At 48.3% G+C, this 21,791-nt stretch overlaps 1 protein-coding gene across 1 annotated transcript in view; it reads left to right on the top strand.

The window, feature by feature from the left end:
• Positions 1-21,791, top strand: part of CEACAM20 (CEA cell adhesion molecule 20) — a 78,263-nt gene that overhangs the window by 35,722 nt on the left and 20,750 nt on the right. Inside the window, exons 8-9 of the mRNA XM_006142145.3 lie at positions 5,923-6,065; positions 21,070-21,133. Of these exons, the coding sequence (XP_006142207.1) occupies positions 5,923-6,065; positions 21,070-21,133 (207 nt within the window). The remainder of the gene's footprint in view (positions 1-5,922; positions 6,066-21,069; positions 21,134-21,791) is intronic.

The following is a 21,791-nucleotide window of genomic DNA, read 5'->3' as shown; positions in this document are numbered from 1 at the left end:
CTCGATTCCTGTGACTCAGCTCTCACTCACTCTCAGCCCCACTGGCCGCTGTGCAGTTCCCCAAACAGGCCTGACATCATCTTACCTCAAGATTCCTCTTTCCTGGGACCAGCAGTTAGTGTAATGGCTATGTCGCTAGACTCCCATGTAGTCGACCACTGTTCGCGTCCTGGACCCGGTAGCTTAACCTCATGCCGGGTGCGTGTGCGTGCGTGCCCAAGATCCTGAGAGGAGAATGGAGGAGAAGGGATTGTGGCATGGCCATCCCCCCTGGGGGGGTGATTTCTCACTTTCTGTCTCTCTGTCTCTCTCTGTCTTTCTGGTGAGTGCATGCGCCCTATAGCTAAAAACCTCTCCAAAAAGAGAGAGAGAGAGGAAAAAAAAAAAGATTCCTCTTTCCTGATGATGTCTTCATGGCTTCCTACCCTCATTCAGGTCTTTCCCCAGAAGTTCCTTTCAGTAAAGCCCATCTTGGCCCTGTGCCTTAGTCTGTTCAGGCTACTCTAACAAATATCATAGACTGCATGGCTTACAAACAACAGAAATGGACTCCTCAGAGTTCTGAAGACTGGGAAGTCAAAGAACCAGATGCAGGCAGACTAAGTGTCTGAAGAGGTTCATAGAAGACCATTTTCTCTCTGCATCCTTACATGGTGGAAGTCATGAGAGAACTCTGCAAAGTCTCTTTTATGAGGGCCTGAATCCCATGCCTCATGGGGTTGAACTGCCTACTCACAATCACACATGTAGATTGGAATTTAAAGTACACTGGGACCAGCAGTTAGCATAATGGCTATGTCACTGGATTCTCATGTAGTTGACCATGGTTTGCATCCCGGACCCGGTGGCTTGAAACTCACACCAGGCGCGTATGTGTGCATGCCCAAGATCCCAAGAGAAGAATGGAGGAGAAGGGACTGCGGTGTGGCCATCCCCGCTGGGGGGTGATTTCTCGCTTTCTATCTCTCTGTCTCTCTCTATAGCACACGCACCCTATAGCAAAAACTTCTTAAAAAAAAATTTTAAGTACACTGATGCCAGAGCCCATATGCTGAACTCCTGCACTATATGGCCTCTGGGGATCTTATTTATCTATTTCTCATGCAACAAACATTTATTTAGCACCTATGGTGTGCCAGGCACTTTTTGAAGCACTGGAGGGATATAGCAGGAAGCAGAAGAGCCAAAAATCCTAGAGCTTACACTTCAGGAGAGAAATGAGACATAGAACACACAGTGGAGTCCTCATGAGCTAATCACCCCACAAAGGTCCCACCTCCTTACACCGCTATATGGAGGGATAGGATTTCACCATATGTGTTTTATGGGACACAAACCTTCAGTCCATAACACCAGCCTCTTTAAGATTATAAATTATCCCACTCCCCTTTTATTCCTGATTTCTCTTCTGTTCTATGGTCCTCTCCTTTCCACTGCTCTTATCTCCTAACACAGCATCTAATTACCTTATTTGGTGGTGGTGTTAGAGGGCACACACATTCCCCAGAGAGAGACAGAGAGAATAATGCACCCACTCATGAAGAAAGGTCATTCTACAGTTCCTTCTCCTCCATCTCTCCCTTCCTTTGGGGATTTTGGGCATGCACAAACATGTACCCCATATGTTTTTCAAGCTATCAGCTCTGGAACTCGAACTGAGTGGTTGGCCATGTGAGATCTGCCTGCCTTAACCACCAGGCCATGGAGCCAGCCTGATTTACTTAACTATGACATTGATTGTTTAGTTTATTTCTTCCATAAGTGAGAGAGAGATACAGCACCCCCAGCATGTTTCGAAGTCTAACCTACCACACAGATGGCCATGAGTAGGTAGTTCTGTCTGCCTCTCACTCTCTGAAAAGTGAGGATATTAATAAAACTTGTCTTATACTTAAAGAGCTTTCTTGAGAAATAATAAAAAATGAGATTATTGGGCTAGCAGGTGGTATGCAGGCAAGGGTGCTGGACCCCACATGGCCGACTATGTTTCTAGTCCTGGACCCAGCAGCTTGAAAAACATTCTAGCTGCGTGTGTGTGCATGACAAAATCTTTTTTTTTTTAATATCACAGATGTTTTTATTTATTTTTTGATTTGGTATTCGTGTATCTCCTTTTCCACTATAAAATCTTAATTCCTGACAATAATTAATATTTATTTGCAGATCTTTTTACCCTTATGTCTTTTTAGGATGCAGTCAGAATACCATTTTCAAAAATCACTTGACATAATTGTTTTCTCTCTACAGTTATGTTACCAATTGCATAATGACCGGGTGCCTTTATTTCTGCTTATTTTTGATTTACAGACTTATTTTTTCTACTCTAATTTTTGAATTGTGAAACATTTAAATGATTCAGAAGTGAAAATAATATAAGAAGGTGTATTCAGAGAGAACCCTGTCTTATTGCTTTCCGCTCTACCTGCCAACTCACTTAAGAAGGCATTAATGTTGGGGCCAGCAGGTGGCATGGTGGTTAAGGGCACTTAACTCCCACATGGCTGACAAGTCTGCGTCCTGGACCTGGCGGCTTACTTTCTCACTTTTCCTCTCTCTCTCTCTCTCTCTCTCTCTCTCTTTCTCTCTCTCCCTGTTACTCTGTCCCTCTTAGGCCAAATTAAAATAAATAAATAAATAAAGTTAAATAAAATAATTCTTTTAAAAAAGGCATTAATGTTAGTTTTTGATTGGGCCTTCCAATATTTCCTTTTTCAAGTAAATAAATATGGATTTTATATCATGTTCATTGCTTTTATATATATATATATATATTTTTTTTTTTTGGAGAGGTTTTTGCTATGGGGCGCGTGCACTCGCCAGACAGACAGAGAGAGACATAGAGACAGAAAGCGAGAAATCACCCCCCAGGGGGGATGGTCACGCCACAATTCCTTCTCCTCCATTCTCCTCTCGGGATCTTGGGCACGCACGCACACATGCTCGGCGTGAGTTTTAAGCCATCGGGTCCAGGACACAAACCATGGTTGACTACATGGGAGTCCAGTGACATATCCATTACACTAACTGCTGGTTCCCCATTGCTTTTATATTTAACAATATGTTTGAACTACTAGGTCAAATCAATACATTGGAATTTTTAAAAAATGAATCATTTAATTTAATTTTATTTATTCATTCATTTTATTTTAATTTGACGAGAGAGAGAGAGAGACAGAAAGGACTTGAACCATGATCAGTCATGTGGTAGTGTCCAGCTCCTTAACCACCATGCTACCTGTTGATCCCCAGTACATTGGAATCTTAAAAACATAATTATTTATTTATTATAGTAATTATTATTAAATTTGCTATGGGACTCATGGGCTCACCAGGGAGAGACAGAGAGGGAAAGCAAGAAAGCAAGCCACCAGGTCTGAGATTTGAACTGCGGATGGCAATGTGGGAGTCCAGTACCTTAGTCACCGTGCCACCTGTTGGCCTCAGAATTCTTTTTTCCTTACAGCAACATTGTGTGGATAGCACTACATTGTGTGGATGTACTGGGTTTAATTGGTCACTTTTAGAAGTGTATGTATGTGCCATATCCAATCAGACTCAGACTAGACAATTGCATCGGTTCTCTCCAGTATCTGACCATACTCGTTTTCTAAGAATGTTGCAACAAATTATTATAAATTGCATGGCTAGAAACAATAAAAGTTTATTTTCTCACAGTTCTGGAGCCCAGAAATCTGAAATCAAGACGTTGGCAGGGTCAAGATCCCTGCAAAATGTTCTGGAGGAGAATCTTTTTTTTTTTTTTTTTGAGAGATTTTCACTATAGGGCGGATGCGCTCGCCAGACAGACAGAGAGAGACAGAGAGACAGAAAGCAAGAAATCACCCCTCAGGGGGGATGGTCATGCCACAATCCCTTCTCCTCCATTCTCCTCTCGCGATCTTGGGCACACACGCACATGTGCCCAGCGTGAGTTTTAAGCCACCGGGTCCGGGATGTGAACCGCGGTCGACTACGTGGGAGTCCAGCGACATAGCCATTTCGCTAACTGCTGGTTCCCTAGAGGAGAATCTTTGTTAGGCTCTTTCAGTTTCTAGTGGTTCCTGGGATCCCTGGGCTTGTGGCTACATGACTCCAATGTCCACCTCTGTCTTCATGGGCTTCTCCTTTGTTTCTGTGTTTTCTCCTCTTCCGCTTCTTATAGGACACTTGTCATTGGATTTAGGACCCACCCAGATAATCCAGCATAATCTTATTGTTCAATTTTCTTTAATTGCCAGGGGAGACAGGGAGAGACAAAGAAAGAAAGAGAACGCACCATCTAGTGGGGGTGTGGTCACGCCGCGGTCCTTTCCCCTCCATTTCGCCTTCCTTTCAGGATTCTGGCCACACACGCTCATCCACACTCTGCAATGTTTTTCGAGCCCCTGGAGCCAGGACTCTGGCTGCCGCCAGCCATGTGGAATCGGGCTCTTTGTGCACATCGCTTAACCACTGAGCTGTACAGCCGACCCCAGAGCTACCTTGTCTTGAGATTCTTAATTATAAGTGCAAAAACCCTTTTTCCCAGTAAAGTGTCAATCACAGTCTTGGGGACAGCCCCTGTTCAACCCACCACACTGGCTATTTCAACACAGTGCTGGAAAGAATACCCTTTTTATATTTATGGAGATACATCTTCAGGGTAAATTCTCAGAAGTAAGATTTGGGGTCATAGGGAAAAGAATACAGAATTTCACCAAGTTCCTTTCTATAGGAGTGGTACCGTTTGACATTCCTACTGGCTGTGTTTTTCTATAGCTTTGTCCCCAGTGTGGTGTTCATCTTTCGTGTGTGTGTGTGTGTGTGTGTGTGTGTGCACATGCATATTTCAAACGGTATTTTAAGGTAGTTTTAATGTGCAAGTTTTTAATTCTTGAATTCATCATCCTTATTTGATGAAAGTGGGCTATTTATGGAGCAGCGTTTAAGTGTCTGCAGAAATCCTGGCAGTCTAGCTCTCCCAGGGGAAAGAATTGACTGCAAAGCGGGTGGCGTCCTCAGGAGTTCATAGTCCAGTAGCAGCAGCTGCCCGAGAGCCAGGTCCTGCGGGTTCCATTTCTGGTTCTGCTACTGGATTGCTGGGTGGCCTTGTCCACACCAACAACGGGCACTTCTGAGTTATTTTTGCGGCTCACGGTACATGAGAGGGGAATGGGATGAGTCGCGTAGGAGGGAGAGTAAAGGTGCTGGCTTCCTGCTCCTCCCTGGGCAGTGGGTGGAGGATCCTGCCACGTGCTTCTGGGACCCTCGAAAGCTGGATCCCCCAAATCTTTTTTTTTTTTTTCTTTTTGAGAGTTTTTTGCTATAGGGTGCATGTCCTCGCCAGACAGACAGATAGGAAGCGAGAAATCACCCCCTAGAGGGGATGACCACACCGCAATCCCTTCTCCTCCATTCTCCTCTCGGGCACGCACACGCGCCTGGTGTGAGTTTTAAACCACCGGGTCCGGGCCGTGAACTGCGGTCAACTACATGGGAGTTCAGCGACAGCCATTCCTCGACCTGCGGTCAACTACATGGGAGTTCAGCGACAGCCATTACGCTAACTGCTGGTCCCAATGCCCCAAATCTTGAGAGGAGAGTGGAGGAGAGGGATGGCATGGCTATCCCCTTGTGGGGTGATTTCTCACTTTCTCTCTGTCTCTCTGTCTCTCTGTCTCTCTCTGAAGAGAGCCAAAAAAAGAACTTTAAAAAAGCTGATATGTTAGCCAGGTATGAAGTCATCATTGCCATTGCCTTTGACTAGTATCTCTATGACCTGATCCAACACGTTCCCTTCCAGGCCTCAGTTTCCCAGTCTGTAAAACGGGAGTGGAGTGGGGTTTGAATTGCACACAGAAAGGGCAAGTCCTCCCTGAGGACCCGTGACCCAGAGCCCTGATACTGACACTCCTCCCTCTCTCTCTGTCTCCCTCCCTGCAGAGGCTCCTGAGGACAACCTGCAGCCCTCCTTGGTCAGGACTGCTATTCCTAGTGGGGGCATCGCGGGGATCGCCCTGGGCGTCTTGATCGGCGTGGCGCTCACAGGGACGGCCGGCTACTTCGTTGGGGTCATGAGATCCCAGGTACCAGCCTTGGGCCCCTCAGAGGCCCCAGAGCCAGGATGGCGTGAAAAGGAGTACAGGGAGGGATGCTGACGTGGGAGCTGCACTTGCAGCTACTGGGGGCAACGAGGATGGAGGGGGCAGGCCGCAGGAAGGAACATGCTCAGGAACTGGAGGTAGAGGCTGGGAGCTGGGGGCTGGCCTGGGGCACTTCCCACTTGTGCTGAGTTTAGTGTCGTGATCAGATTCCGGGCTTGCAAGTCAGACAGCAGCGAGTGCAGGTCCTCCGCCAGCCCCTAGCAGTGGCGACCCTGGAGGGTGACCCAACCACTCTTGCCTTGGTTTCCCCATCTGTGAAGTGGGGATAAAGGCAGCCATCACCTCCTAAGTGTGACAATCCACTGGCATCATCAGAGCTTAGCCGGTGCCTGCACATGGCAGATGGTCACTGTGTCGATCTATTATTAACAACACTGTTGTTTTGTTTTGTTTTGTTTTTGTGGAGAGGTTTTTGCTATAGGGCGCGTGCGCTCACCAGAAAGACAGAGAGACACAGAGAGAGAGAAAGCGAGAAATCACCCCCCAGGGGGGATGACCATGCCACAATCCCTTCTCCTCCATTCTCCTCTCAGGATCTTGGACACACACACACACGCACCCAGCATGAGTTTAAACCACTGGGTCTGGGACTCGAACCGCGGTTGACTACATGGGAGTCCAGTGACATAGACATTACGTTAACTGCTCGTCCCAATAACACTGTTAAAATAAACATTTTTATTAGTTATAAGGAGATTTGTATAGTACCCACTGCGTTCTAGCTATTGGAATCATGACCTCGTTCATCGTAAATATTTCTAGGTGCGGCGGTTACAGACCTAGTTCAGAGAGCTGTGGGCCTGGATGGTTCTGGGTTTACTCATGAAGTCCTTCCGTCTACTTTAGGAAGAGGCTGTGTGTATTACTCTTTCCAATGGAGAGGAGGGAAAGTGAGGCCCAGAGAGACTTGGCCAAGGTCACGCAGGGTTTGAACTTCTCGGTTTCCATGTTGCCTCCCACACAGCACAGAGCGTGCGCCCACATCCTGGCTGTGTCGCCTTGGGCAGATCTTTAGCCTTCTGGGTTTTGCTTTTCTCATCAACAAAATGAGGCTGATAACAGGATGTCCTCCGTGGGCTGTGAGGAGGCGTTAGAGAGTTGATACTGGCGCCTTTTCAAGGGTAAATATCAATTCAAGGCCCAGGCTCAGCGGCACAGGCAGTAGCATCGTAAACCATAGCTCTGGAAGTCCCACGGCTGACAAGGTTGGATCCCCAGCTGACCTGGAGCGTGTCGGTGTGTGCACATGCGCCCAAGGTCCTAACGAGTTGGGGATCTGGGGAAGGAGATTGTGTCCCTGTTGAGGGTGCCTCTCTCTTTCTCCCCCTGTTCACCTGCACACACTATCATGAATAAAGTAAATACACTGAAAAATTTTCTTAAATTACTCCTCCCAGTTAGAGGAATGGAAATACTGCCTCATTCCTTTCTTAGAGCATCTACCTTTTTTTAATTTTTATTTTTTTGAGAGGTGTTTTGCTATGGGACGCGTACAGGCACCAGAAAGACAGAGAGAGACAGAAAACGAGAAATCTCCCCCGTGGGGGATGGCCACGCAATCCCTCCTCCTCCATTCTCCTCTTGAGATCTTGGGCATTCACACACATGCACCTGGCATGAGTTTTAAGCCACCGAGTCTGGGACTTGAACTGTGGTCAACTACATGGGAGTTCAGTGACTTAACCATTATGCCAACTGCTGTTCCCAAGCATCTACTTTTTTTTTTTTTTAACTTTTTTTATTTCATTTTCTTTTATACATTCAATCACATTATTTAGCTTACAGAGTGAATATTTCAACCGGTGAACATTTCTCCTTAGTCCAATTGCTGAAACTATAAAATATCTTCAACATATAGTACCACATTGCTTTGTCCCATTAATGCTTTGCCTCCCTGTTTTTCTCCTAAATGTCCTTCCTCAGACCCTCCTCTTTCACACACGCTATATCTGGTGTTTATAGCCACATGCTGGGTTTCTATAACCTTTAGTCAATCAATTTCAGTCACAGAGTGCAGACACTTGGTCTTGAGCATCTACTTTAAAAACCTGTCCTCATAACTCCTCTCTTTACCCCTTTGAGATGTATGCAACCCTCTTTAAAAGTAGACGCTGTGGGAACCAGCAGTTAGCGTAATGGCTATGTCGCTGGACTCCCACGTAGTCGACCGCGGTTCGTGTCCCGGACCCGGTGGCTTAAAACTCACGCCGGGCGCGTGTGCGTGCGTGCGTGCGTGCGTGCCCAAGATCCCGAGAGGAGAATGGAGAAGAAGGGATTGTGGCGTGACCATCCCCCCTGGGGGGTGATTTCTCGCTTTCTGTCTCTATGTCTCTGTCTGTCTGGCGAGCGCACACGCCCTACAGTGAAAATCTCTCAAAAAAAAAAAAAAAAAAAAAGTAGATGCTGTCTCCTGCCCATGCTACAACCCCCTTGAGGAAGTCTGGGGCCTTCTCGGTGCTGGGGCTGCTGCTGTCCTGGCCAGACTTCCTTCCTCGCTGCCCCCTCTTACTGCAATCACTGTCAGATACGAAGGTCCTGTTTCCCAAAGCACTGTCCCCAACTGCTTTAAAAATGATCCCAAGAATCCAGAGTTCTTGGGAGTCTGAGTTTAACAATTCCCAGGTGATTCCTTTGTGCAGGGAAGCATGAACACAGCTGGTTCCGGGAGGAAGAACAAGTTCTGGGGCATTTGAGGACCGTGGAGGCCTGTTTAATGGACTCCCGTGTCTGCTGTCACAAATGTCCACACACTTGGTGGCTTAAGACAACAAATGTTTATCCCCTCCCTCCTGGAGGCCGGAAGTCTGAAATCAACTCCCCTGGATGAAATCGACGTGTCCGCAGAGCGGCCACATCTGGAAGCTCCAGGAGGAATCTTCCCTGCCTCTTCTGGCTGCGGTCGTTCCTTGGCTTATGGCCGTGTCCCTTTCCGCTCCTGTTCACACCGCTGTCTCTGTGTGTGCCGAGCCGTCCTGGCCACTCTTCCTAAGGACACTTGTGACTGTAGTTAGGACCTGCTCAGGGAACCCAAGGTTTTCTCTCTCAAAATCTGTAGCTTACTTGCACCTACAAACACCCTCTTTCCTGGAAAGGCAACAGTTACGGGTTCCAGGGATTAGAACCTGGTAGCTTGTGGGGAGCACTCTTCAGTCCCCTGCTGGTTGTACAAACAGAAATTGCAGTGGCCCCACCTCCTGGCAGCCTTCTGCCCTTCACCCTCTGCCGTGTGTTCAGCGTCTCATCCCCTCAGGAAGGAGAGGTGCTTTGGTTACACCCATTACGCAGAGGAAGAAACTAAGGCTTGAAGAGGCTCTGATTCTGGCTCACAGCCAGCGACTGGGGGAAGTGGCCTCCCAACCCCTTTCTCTTTGACCCCAGAGTCTGCACCTTAATCCGCTCAACTGTAGGGTTCCCTCAAATACAGGAAGGCTGGGGCAGCATGGTGGGGGGCCGGGACCAAGAGCTACGTGGGCGCATTTGGACCGAGACCAAGTCAGCTCCACTTGCTGGGCCAGAGCCCAAGGTCACCATGACGAAAGGATGTCTACTCCACTTTCAAGCTTTTCTGGGCCCCCGGGCTCATCCTGGAAGCAGGGAGCTGGCTCACCTTTTGCCCTTTTCTTATTGGGAAAGTGGGGATGGGAGGACAGCCTGGTTTGGGCTCAGCTACCCAAACTCCCCTCCTCTTGGGGTTTAACTCTTCTCTTCTCTCCAGCCCAGGAATCCTGTGGAGTTCAGCTCAACAAGGTAAGGATGAAACATTCTTTTTTTTTTTTTTTTTTTTGTCGTTTTAGAGGTTTTTGCTATAGGGTATGCACTCACCAGAGAGAGAGACAGAGAGACAGAAAGTGAGAAATCACCCTCCCAGGGGGATGGCCATGCCACAATCCCTTCTCCTCCACTCTCCTCTCGGGATCTTGGGCACGCACACACACACACTCGGTGTGAGTTTAAGGTACTGGGTCTGGGACTCGAACCGTGGTTGACTACATGGGAGTCCAGCGACATAGCCACTACTCCAACTGCTGGTCCCTCGAGTCTATTCTTGTTGCTTACTAACTGAAGCCCTGAGGTGGGGCGATTTAGAAGAGGTTTATTCAGTTTGTGGTGTGGACGGCCGAGGTGCAGGGGCAGCATCTGGGGACAGCCTCCTTGCTGGTGGGGACCAGCAGAGTCCCACGGTGGCCCAGAGCATCACAGTGATGAGAGGGGAAGAGCTGGCGTGTCTGTGTCCACGTCTCTGTTTCATTCCCTCTCCTTATTTCCACTGGGATTCAGTCATGAATGAATGACTTGGTCAAGGTCGCACAGGGTCTGAACTTGTCTCTGTTTCCAGGTTCCACCCCAGTGACCTTAATGGTACTCACTTCTCAAAGGCCCCATCTCTCATCCCGTAGTCAAATTAGATCCCCCCCGCTTAAAAGATTATTGTCATAGGGCATGTGTGTTTGCAGGAGAGAGACAGTGAATGGGGACGTGAGAAATCACTCCCCCCCCCCAGGGGGCATGGCCATACCACAATCCCTTCTCCATTCTCCTCTTGGGATTTTGGGCACGCACACGCACATGTGCATTTCAACCTACCACGTCCAGAACTCGAACTGTGGTTGGCCATGTAGGAGTCCAACACCTTAACCACCACACCACCTGCTGGCCCCTAGATTTCCTCTTCATCTTCTTTTTCTTTTTTTGTGCTATAGAGTGTGTGCACTTTCCATAGAAACAGAGAGACAGAAAGTGAGAAATCACCCCTCCAGGGGAGATGGCCACGCCACAATTCCTTCTCCTCCATTCTCCTCTCGGGATCTTGGGCATGCACATGCATCTGGTGTGAGTTTCAGGCTGCCAGGAACAGGACTCGAACCACAGTCAACCACATGGGAGTCCAGCACCTTAACCACTGTGCCACCTTCTGGCCCTAAGATTTCCCCTTCTTAATCCTGTCACAAAGAAATTTCATCACACATTAATGTGTGGGGGACACATTAAAACTATCACAGGGCCCCTCCACTCTATGCGTAGGTGAGTTTCTGAGAATAAAGGTAGGAAGACTGGATTCCAGAGCTCCAAATGTCATAATTGGGTTATCTGCTCACCCCATGGGCAATGGGAGATTATGATGGGAATTTGTCAAGAAAGAACTGAGGTGGGGCCAGCAGATGGCATAGTGATTAAGGTGTTGGATTCCCATGTGATAGACCATGGTTCAAGTCCCAGACCTGGTGGGTTGAAACTCATACCAGGCGCATGTGAGTACATGCTCAAAGTCCTGAGAGGAGAATGGAGGAGAAGGGATTGCTGGGTGGCCATCCCTCCTGGGGGGTGATTTCTTACTTTCTGTCTCTCTGTCTCTGCCTCTCTGGCAAGTGAATGCACTCTATAGCAAAACTCTCTCTCTAAAGAAGAAGAAGGAAGAGGAGGAGGTGAAGGAGGGAGGATGAACTGAGGCATCCCAGACATCTTGTCGGTCAACTAGAAGTCTTAGAGCCTCTCTCTTTAGAAGGGGAGAGACTAATTTAGAGCTAGGATTTGGTAAGGTGGTCAGCATTGTATCAGACAAGTTGGAGAGGTTGATTGGGTGCAGAGACAGGAAGGATGGGATGAGTGGGGGAGGAAAGGTTGGTGCAGTTTTACCGATTTGAGAGAAGATGGTCTTGCCAGGGCAAGGAAGTGAAGATGGAAAGAAGGGGGCAGATAAAAGCATTAATCCAAAAATGAAACCCACAGAATTTGATGACAGACCGGCAGTGACTTAGGGAGAGCCAGGCATAGAGCAGATTTTTTTTTTTTGAGAGGTTTTCGCAATAGGGCGCGTGCACTCGTCAGACAGACAGAGAGAGACAGAGAGACAGAAAGCAAGAAATCACCCCCCGGGGGGATGGTCACGCCGCAATCCCTTCTCCTCTATTCTCCTCTCGGGATCTTGGGCACGCACGCACAAGCGCCCGGCGTGAGTTTTAAGCCACCGGGTCTGGGACACGAACCGCGGTCGACTACATGGGAGTCCAGCAACATAGCCATTACGCTAACTGCTGGTTCCCAGCAGATGCTTTAAATTTTAGAGAGAGAAAAAATTGAAGGGAGAATGAGGGCAGCAGACCCTGAGTCCAGAGTCAGGTGTCCCTCCTGCTTCTGGGGGAAGCAATGGTATTTCTGGACTATAGAGGCTGGAGCAAGAAGTCCCTTCCTTGGGCAGAACTGACCACGGTTTTATTTTTCAGAGAGGTGGTGATGTCAGCTGCGTTGTGACCTGCCTTCAACACCCTGCCTAGCAATGCCAATGCCCCCGAAACAGAAAATGAGCCTTGTTGCTAAGACTGGATATCATAACAGATTTGAGGTTACCTTCATGAGTGAGGAACACAATCTATAGCAAAACTCTCTTTCTAAAGAAGAAGAAAAGGAGGAGAAGAAGAAGAAGGAGAAGGGGAAGAAGAAGAAAAAGGAGAAGAAGAGGAGGAGGAGGAGCAGGAAGAGGAGGAAGAGGAAGAGGAGAAGAAGAAGAAAAGAAGAAAGGTAGAAGGTTGTAATAACTCCCTTTGTTCAATTTTTAGAAGGATGCTTTAAACAGAGGTTTGCATTAAGACGTACCTTGCGGCCTCCCAGACCACCTCCACGCTTTCATTCCACAGTGAAGAAGCGTTATGCTGTAGAACTCGCATGCCCACTTCATATTCTTTCTTTACACACTGTGTGTAACCCTGCAGAGGCTGTGGTTCATGCGCCTCGGTCACAGAGTGTTTTATTCAAAAATTCATAATTCACGATGGTGCAATGGTGATGTTGCTGGACTCCCACGTGACCAACTGCAGTTTGAGTCCCAGATCTGATGGTTTGAAACTCACACCAGGCGCATATGTGTGCATGCCCGAAATCTTGAGAGGAGAGTGAAGGAGAAGGAACTGTGGCATGGCCATCCCTCCAGGGGTGATTTCTCACTTTCCATATCTCTGGGAATCTCTGGGAAGCACATGAGTCCTATAACCAAAATCTCTCTTTAAAAAAAATTCACAATTCAGGAGCCAGCAGGTGATATGGTAGTTAAGGCGTTGGTCAGCCACAGTTTCAGTCCTGGACCTGGCAGCTTGCTCTCTCACTTTCTCTCTCTGCGTCTCTCTCTCTGGTGAGCACATGTGTCCCATAGCAAATTAAATAGTAATAACAATAATAAATTGAATAAATAATTCTTTAAAATTTTCACAATTCAAAAAAGAATTCCAGTCTTCATTCATCTTTCTCCAAGGACACACATAGTCCACGGCAATATTCGCTAATGTCCTATGTCACTGGCTTACCCTTTGGATCTTGGGAGCCTCTCACTTTCCTACCACAGAATCCTCTCTGTTCCTCATCTGTACTTCTTCGTCCCCACCATCCTTCATAAATGGGATTTTTGTAGCTGGCTGGATAATGGAAGATTGGAAACTGTTTTCTTCCTTGCAGCAAGCTAAGATCTAAGTACCTTGCAGAACTGGTGCTGCATGATCCTGAGGTAAATTTAAAGTATTCTGTAGGTAACAGGTTGTTCAGAAAACCCCAAGTGTTTTTGAAAAGTGATCTACATGGTGGGGTCCCAAGTTCTAGAAGACGAAGTCATGGCTCTGACAGGTATGGTGGAATGTGGACTTTTATGGTGATAGGTGGGGTAGAACTGGGAGAGTGCGGGCGAAGTCATTGTATTGGTGAGGGGGAGACTATTTCAACCACACGTGTTTCTGGGAGAGTTTACTCTTTTGAACCATGACTGAGAAATGAGGTGTCCGTTTCTGTGACACCAGTGGGGATGTGAGCTCAATAAAATAGCATCTCTGGGCCCACATTTGCTTTCTATGTTGCTCTAGAAATGTAAGGAACCATGGTAACAAGTATGGTGTAGAGGCCATAGGGATGCAGGATGGGTGTGTGTGCGTGTGTGTGTACGTGTGTGTGTGTGTGTGTGTGTGTGTGTGTGTGTTGGAGTTCTTGATTATAGATTCTCCCAATCCTTGAGATGTGGGATCGTGTTACCTGGGTCCACATTATTCCTTTTCTCACCTATGGATCCTGCTTTTCCTACACATCAGGCACAAGAAGGCAATAGCACAAAATTGAGTCCCCATTGCTCCAAGAAGACTCAGTTCTATGACCCTAGAGGAAAATTTCACTATCCCCTCTGAGCCTCAGTTTCCCCCATAGAGAATAAAAGAGAGCTAAACTGAAATCTCTTTTTAAATATAGCAGTAGGGGCCAGCAGGTGGCATGGTGGTTAAAGGTGCTGGATTCCCACATGGTGACCATGGTTCAAGTCCTGGACCTGGTGGCTTGCTTTTTCGCTTTCCCTTTCTCTCTCTTTCTGTCTCTCTCTGGTCAAATTAAAATAATAATAATAATAATAATAATAATAACAAAGGGAATTAAATAAATAAATAATTCTTTAAATAAATAAGTAAATATAGTGACAATCTTGAGTAGTCTCCTTCTCAAAGTAGATTTTACCACTCTCAAAGACAAACACATAAACCCTATCATCTCTATGCTTCTAAAAGATCAGGGTTTTGATTGTAAGGTAAAGTTTTGTTTTCTGTTTTGTTTTGTTTTGTTTTCATGCACTTGCTGGAGAGAGAGGCAGGGACGGCGAGGGGAGAATGAGAGATCCCTCCCCAGGGAGAATGGCCATGCTGCAATCCCTTCTCCTCTGCTCTCCTCCTGGGATTTTGAGCACGCATGCACAGGTACCCAGTGTGTTTTGCAAGCTGTCAGGTCTGGGACTTGAACCGTGCAGTCAGTCATCTTTAACCATTTTGCCACTTGCTATCTACCATAAGGCAGGCATTCTCTTTTATTTTAGATTTTACTTTATTTTTAGAGAGATGATTGCTTGTAGGGCATGTGTGCTCACTGAAGAGAGAGAGAGACAGAGACAGGAAGTAAAAAATCACCCCCTAGGGAGGATGACCACACTGCGATCCCTTCTCCTCTATTCTCCTCTCTGGATTTTGAGCATGCATGCACATGTGCTCAGCCTGAGTTTTAAGCTGCTGAGTCAGGGACTTGAACTGCAGTCAACTACATGGGAGTCCAGCGACGTAACTATTACACCATCTGCTGGTCCCACGTAAGGTAAGCATCTAAGAAACACTTCTGGTGCTGACTGGATAAATACCAGGTAAGATGCATTCAGATGCAAATGATAGGTAACAGTGCAGGAAGTATAATTGTTAATGGTACAGCAGTAAAATGTCAAGCTCTGTGAGGCTGCTACATGGGAAGGTTCTGGATTCATGTCTAGGCCCCTCTGGATATGCCAGGCACATGCGTGCCTATGAGTCAGGGCTGGCTGAAGCTGGGGATGGATCAAGATCCTGTTGTGGGGGTGTCCAGCTGGTGGCGTGGTGATTACGGTGGCTGGATCCCACATGGTCAACTACATGAACTGGGTACTGGACCTGACAGCTTGAAAAACATGCTGGCGTGTGTGCATGCATGTCCAAAATCCTGAGAGGAGAATGGAGGAGAAGGGACTGCAACATGGCCATCCCCCCTAGAAGGTGATTTCCCACTTTCTTTCTCGCTCTTTCTCTCTGGTGAGTGCATGTGCCCTATAGCAAACTAAGAAAAGAAAAATGATCCTGCTGAGGGAGCTGTCTCCCTGTGTCTCTCACTCCGGTCTCTCTCACTCTTTCTTGCTCATGGAAGAAATAAATAAATAAACTCATCAAAAACATAATTGTTATTTTACAAGATGCCCTAGGTTTACTTTGTGGTTTAATGATCCATCCCTCCCTTCCATCCTGAGTTTGTTGAAAATATCCTCCCATGCTTGCACTGGTCTAAAAACGGCTGCCTGAATTCTAGATATCTGGCCCTCACATGACATCATTATAACAGGAAGAGAAATGCACACGCCCCCAAAGATGCCTACATCCCAACCCCTGTCACCGGTGAATGTGATACATTATAAAAGCAAAAGTGATATTGCAGATGTAATTAAGGTTACAGTCTTCAAAATAAGAGAATTATTCTGGATTATCCAGATAGACCCCATCTAGTCCCCCAAATCCTTCAAAGCAGAGAACTATCCAGCTGGAAGCCGCAGAGCGATGTGGCAGACAGGAAGCCGGAGAGTTGTCAACTAAGCATGAGAAGGATTCATTGCAGCGTTGCTGGCTCTGAGATCCAGGGACTCGGTGTCAAGGACAGGAGCGAGGTCTCAGGAGTGGTCCACAGCTGACAATCAGCAGGCAAATAAAGACGTCAGCCTCACTCCCAAGCACCGGACTGTGATGACAACCTGAATGAGAGCTTGGAAGCAGATTCTTCCCAGAGCATTCCCTTAAAAAGCCAGCTGATGACACTTCGATTTCAGCCTCGTGAAACACAGCAGAGCAGGCAGTGGAGCCCACGGGCTTCTGACCCACAGGACCACGAAAAATAGGCTGTGTTGTGTTAAGCTACCAACTTTGGGGCCAGCAGATAGCATGGTGATTAAGGCGCTGGAATCCCATATGGCTGACTTGGTTTGAGTCCCAGATCTGGTGGCTTGTTTTCTCACTTTCCTGCTCTCCGGTCAAAATAAAAAAGAATAATAAATTAAATAAAAATAAATCATTCTTAAAAAAAAAAAAAGCTGCCAAGTTTGTGATTGTTTGTTACGGCAGCAATGGAAAACGGTGCAGTTATTTCCATGTAGCCCGCAGTGATGGCTTCTTGGGACTGTGCTTACATTTTAGAAATCTCCAGATGTCTGCATGTCTCGCCCTCTCACTTTGTAAGAGGGAGTCAGGATGGTTTAGTCTGGCTCCATTGTAAGAATAGAATTAAACTGTGCCTATCCTGTTTTGTAAAGATAAAGTCTAACCTTTGCCTCGCTTCTGTACTAAAGCTGATGCCGCCCTCATGATAAACTGCTGAAGTTGTGGAACCCCGGGGCAATTCGCTAGCTCCCTGTAGGAAGCCTGGAGCCATTTGCAAGTTAGCTTGACACCTTGTAGGAAGCCCAAAGCCATTTGCAAGTTAGCTTAGCACCCGGACCCTTGTAAAACTGCCCCCCCCCTTCTGCTAACCCCGAAAACCCAGATCAGATGTCACTGCAAATCAGACCTAGTTGCAACATCTGCAAAGAGAAACATTTTTGTCCTGCTTGAGCAAGCAGCTTCAGGGTCGCCATAAAATTACCCTAAAAGCCCCTTATCTTACTTCCTCATTCTTTCCTCCCCTCACCCCACGGACTTGTGTCTATATAACCTGAATGCCCCTTTGTTCGGGGCTTCACTCACTAACGTGTCTTGCATGACCGAGAGTGGAGTCCTAGCACGCTAGTAATAAAGCCTCTTGTATTTTGCATCAAGAACCGACTTTGTGGTTGATTGGGGTCGCCGTAACACTCCCTGGACAAGGAGGATCAGTCGGTTGCCGGTTGAAACCTTTCACCATCACTTCCTATCTTACCATATTTGAAGGCCACAGGGTAAACAACTTACATATTAGGTGTACTGCACTTGGGCACTTGTTATGTAATTACGACTTTGCTGTTTTACACCATTGCATGTAACATGCAAGTGCATGCACTTCCCCCTTCTCTTAAGAGAAGGGGAGCACTGGCCCTGCTAGCCCTGCTCAGCCAGCTCAGCCCTGGTGGCCTTGGCTGGGCTGGGCTGGGCCTTGGCTGGGCTGGGCTGGGCCTTGGCTGGACTGGGCTGGACCTTGGCTGGGCTCCAGCTCCATGCACTGTGAGCTCTGAGAAGGAAGAAGCGCTCTGTGAGCATTCTTCATGTGCATTGTAAGCTCCAAGAGGAAGGAAGCGCTTGTAAGCCTCCTAAGAGCTCTGTGAGCTCCCCCCTGGACTCAGTCGATAAAGACCATGACATCGGTGCCTGGCGTCCTTTTCCAGTTCCCTGTGTCTCTGTGTGACCCACCCTTCAGAGGAGGAAAGGACCTCACAAAACCCACCTCCTTCAAGTTGTTGCTCGCAACTCTACAGATCTACCCAGACCTCCTGATTCAGTACTACCGCATCCCGTGCGCCCGCTCTGACACTCTGACCCTGCTCGCCCTGGTCCCCATAGCTTATACCACTTTCTATCATCATAGGCAGTTTGGCGATTTCTTGTGGGTCATCCTCATGGCCTGTTTCCCTCCTCCACTCCCTTCACTACATCAAATGTCATTTTGATAAGGGCAGAGATCTCTGTTTATTTCATTTGCTTGAGTGCCCCAGGCACCTAAAACAGAGCCAGGCCCATAGTAAGGACATAAATCTCTACTAGGGAATGGGCTGGGGGCAGCCATTGGGGGGCCCTCTGGATTCATAGGAAGACAGTTTTGAGCCAGCCTGTGTGGCCAAGACTTGGTCAGTGAGGGCAGGGGGTGGGAAAGACCTGGCTTTTCTTTTCTCACCTGTTGGAAATAAAGTGGAAATTGTGCTCTATAGATGGGTCCAGAAAGTCCCTTTCCTGTTGGGTCAGGAAAAGACAGAATCTGCCCTGGGGTCGGGGTTCAGGGAGGATAAACCCTGGTGCTGAGAGAGGGGCTGGATTTGGGAAGTCCACCCTAGTGGCAGCCCTGTCCTCGGGTGCAGAGGGAGGGAGGGAGGAGAAGGGGCCCTGGCGAGTGGGGAGGGAGTCCTGCCGAGAAGAAGGTGAGTGGTCAGAAGATTCACAGCCTCTGGGAAGAACAGGGTAGGTGCTGGGCTGGTCTGAGTCAGAGACTCTCCACATAAGGAGCCTTGGAGTTGGGAGCCTGATGGGTGATGGGGCCACAGCTGTTCATCGAGCTGGGTGTTCAGAGAAGCAAGGGCTAGAGGCAGCCAGGGACCATGTCAGCCAGGAACCATGTTAGTCAGGGGCCATGTCAGCCAGGGGCCATGTCAGCCAGGGGCCATGTCAGGACCTTGGAAAGAAACAGGCACAGAGACTGAGGGACAGGCAGACCAGCATCCCTGCCCTGAGAGGCGCTATGACTTTGCCCAATTCTCCCCACTTCTGTGAACTTTCATGTCTTTTTCTTTGGGGGGGGAGAGGTTTTTGCTACAGGGCGCGTGCTCTCACAAGACTGACAGAGAGAAACAGAGAGACAGAAAGCGAGAAATCACCCCCCAGGAGGGATGGCCACACCGCAATCCCTTCTCCTCCATTCTCCTCTCGGGATCTTGGGCACACACGCACATGCGCCTGGCGTGAGTTTTAAGCCACCAGGTCTGAGACGCGAACTGCAGTCGACTACATGGGAGTCCAGCGACATAGCCATTACGCTAACTGCTGGTCCCAGCTTTCATGTCTTCAACCCCAGGGTGGAACAATGATATTCCTTACCCTACTTTAGTGTCCACTCTTCCACAGCACGCATCACCTTCTAACCCCCAGAACAATGTCCTCATTGGGTTCATTGCTTACTGTCCCTCTCCCGGTTAGGGTAGGACTTTCTGTCTCATTACCTGCTGTGTCCCAGCTCTGAGGACGTACAATAGCTGCTCAGGAAATAGATGCTGAATGACTCTTAGTAGTTCTGGCTGCAGTAATAAAATACCATAGACCGGGGGCTCATACACCACAGAAATATATTGCTCACAGTCTGGAGGCTAGAAGTCTGCGATCAGGGTTCAAACCCAGAACATCGGCTAACTTCATGCTCTTAACCACAGAGCCTCCTCAGAAGCAAAGCCAACATCCTCTCCGTGTTAGAGCTGAGGCAGCAGCCGCTAGAGAGAGACACTCACATGCCCAAGGCCGCGCAGTTAGCGTGTGGGGGAGACAGGATTCGAACCTGTGTGGTCTGGCTCTGGAGCCAGCTGGCTGGGCTCATGCTCCCTTGGGGCACATACCTGGAGATATCTGTAGCCAGACTGGAACCCAAGTAGGGGCAGGAAAATGAGGCAGCTGGGTGAGTCACGATCTCTTCCCGACGAGGCCAAGTGGCCCCTCATGCCCTATGTAATAGTTCTTGAGTTTGCAAAGCCTCTTGCTGCCTCTCTTCTGGAGCCACTCGAACTTCTTTCTGTGCTTCAAACTCAAGGCTCCCCCTGGTGCACACAGATATCTTCCAGGCGTCAGCTCTGATAGTCCCTCCTCCCTAATCGACAGGCTGAATCAGTGCCTTCTCCTCTCAAATTTCTCCATTCCAGCCCTGTCCACTCAGGGTTGTCCTGTCACTCAAGATTGACAGGACTGGGTCCCCAGTAGAATGTAAGCCTCCATGACAGGCCTGAGACAGTCTGGGTTTCTGTGGTGTCCCCAGCACCACCAGGAGCAGGGATTAGTACAGAGGAAAGTCCAGTGAGTGATCATTAAATGAGTGATTAAACAAACGGACACATGGATTAACCATAGTTTCCTCCCCGCTCAGTCTATCATGGTAAATTTGGTCTCTGTGTAGCTCCCAGAGATCAACAGCTTGTCTTGCCCAAAGATAATATTAAAAATAAATATTGGGCATTTATTATGTTTTCCAAGTCTTAGCACAGAAACCCCCTCCTCCAGGAAGCTCTCCTTGCTTCCTCACTCAGACTGTGATAGGCTCTCCTGGGGAAACCCAAGCCCTGCCCAGTTTGTGCTTCTGGCTTGTCTGACTGCAGGATCCGCATCACAAGCAGGATCTCAGCTCATTTAACATTGGTAGGCTTGGCCCTGGGTCTGCTTTGACTAAGCGCTTGATAAAGGGCTGTTGTTTTTATTGTCATTATTGTGGCTGGCTAATTATCAGTGCTCAGTTCCTGGTCACAGAGTTCCTGTTCTCTGTACTGGGCAGAGAAGGAAAGTGAGCCCCAGGGGTGGAAGGCAGAGGTGGGGGTCAAAGTTCCTTCCCTGCCACCGCCCCTGTCCTTGGACCTCTGTCATTGCAGTGGGCAAGAGGGAAGAGGAGGAAGCTGGAAACGCCACAGTGGTAGGGAGGACAGTCAGTCTGTGCCTGCGAGCTGGGAGGACAGATGGTCGGCCTGGCTGGCTGAAACCAGGGGCCGGGATCCATGGGACCTGCTAGCTGGCGGAGCCACCACTGGGCAGGAATCCTGCTTGCAGGTGAGTGCCCACTTCCTGGGGTGACGGTGGGGCGGGTGGGTGGAGAGGGGTGCCCATTCGTCGGCAGTGTGTGTATGTGTGTGTGTGTGTACAGAGAGAGACCAATCAGAGCCAGAAAGAAAAACAGACACATAGAAGGACGGACAGAAACAAAAAAGACCAATGAAAGGAGAAAATAAACAGAGACCAGAGTCAAAGGGAGAGGCATCAGAGAGAGAGAGAGAGAGAGAGAGAGAGATGGAGTCAAATCTACAGACTGAGGGAGATCCAGGGAGAGAAACCCAGGGAGACAGAGATACATAGACAGAGACAAAGAGTGAAAACAATATAAACTATCCTGGGGGAACCAGAGAGAGAGAGAAATCAGACAGAAAGGGAGACAGGAAACTATACAGAGACATACAGAGAGAAATGGGGGGATTCAGAAGGAAAGCAAGAGACTCAGAGAGAGGACCAGCAGTTAGCATAATGGTTATGTCGCTAGACTCCCATGTAGTCGACCGCGGTTCGAGTCCCGGACCCGGTGTCTTAAACTCACGCCAGGTGCATTGTGCGTGCGTGCCCAAGATTCCGAGCGGAGAATGGAGGAGAAGAGATTGCAGCATGGCCATCCCCCCTCGGGGGGGATTTCTCACTTTCTGTCTCTCTATATCTCTCT

This window comes from Tupaia chinensis, unplaced genomic scaffold (assembly GCF_000334495.1).
Source record: "Tupaia chinensis unplaced genomic scaffold, TupChi_1.0 Scaffold000067_1, whole genome shotgun sequence".
In the NCBI taxonomy this organism is placed as follows: Eukaryota; Metazoa; Chordata; class Mammalia; order Scandentia; family Tupaiidae; genus Tupaia; species Tupaia belangeri.
This window is presented reverse-complemented; position numbering and strand designations above follow the sequence as displayed.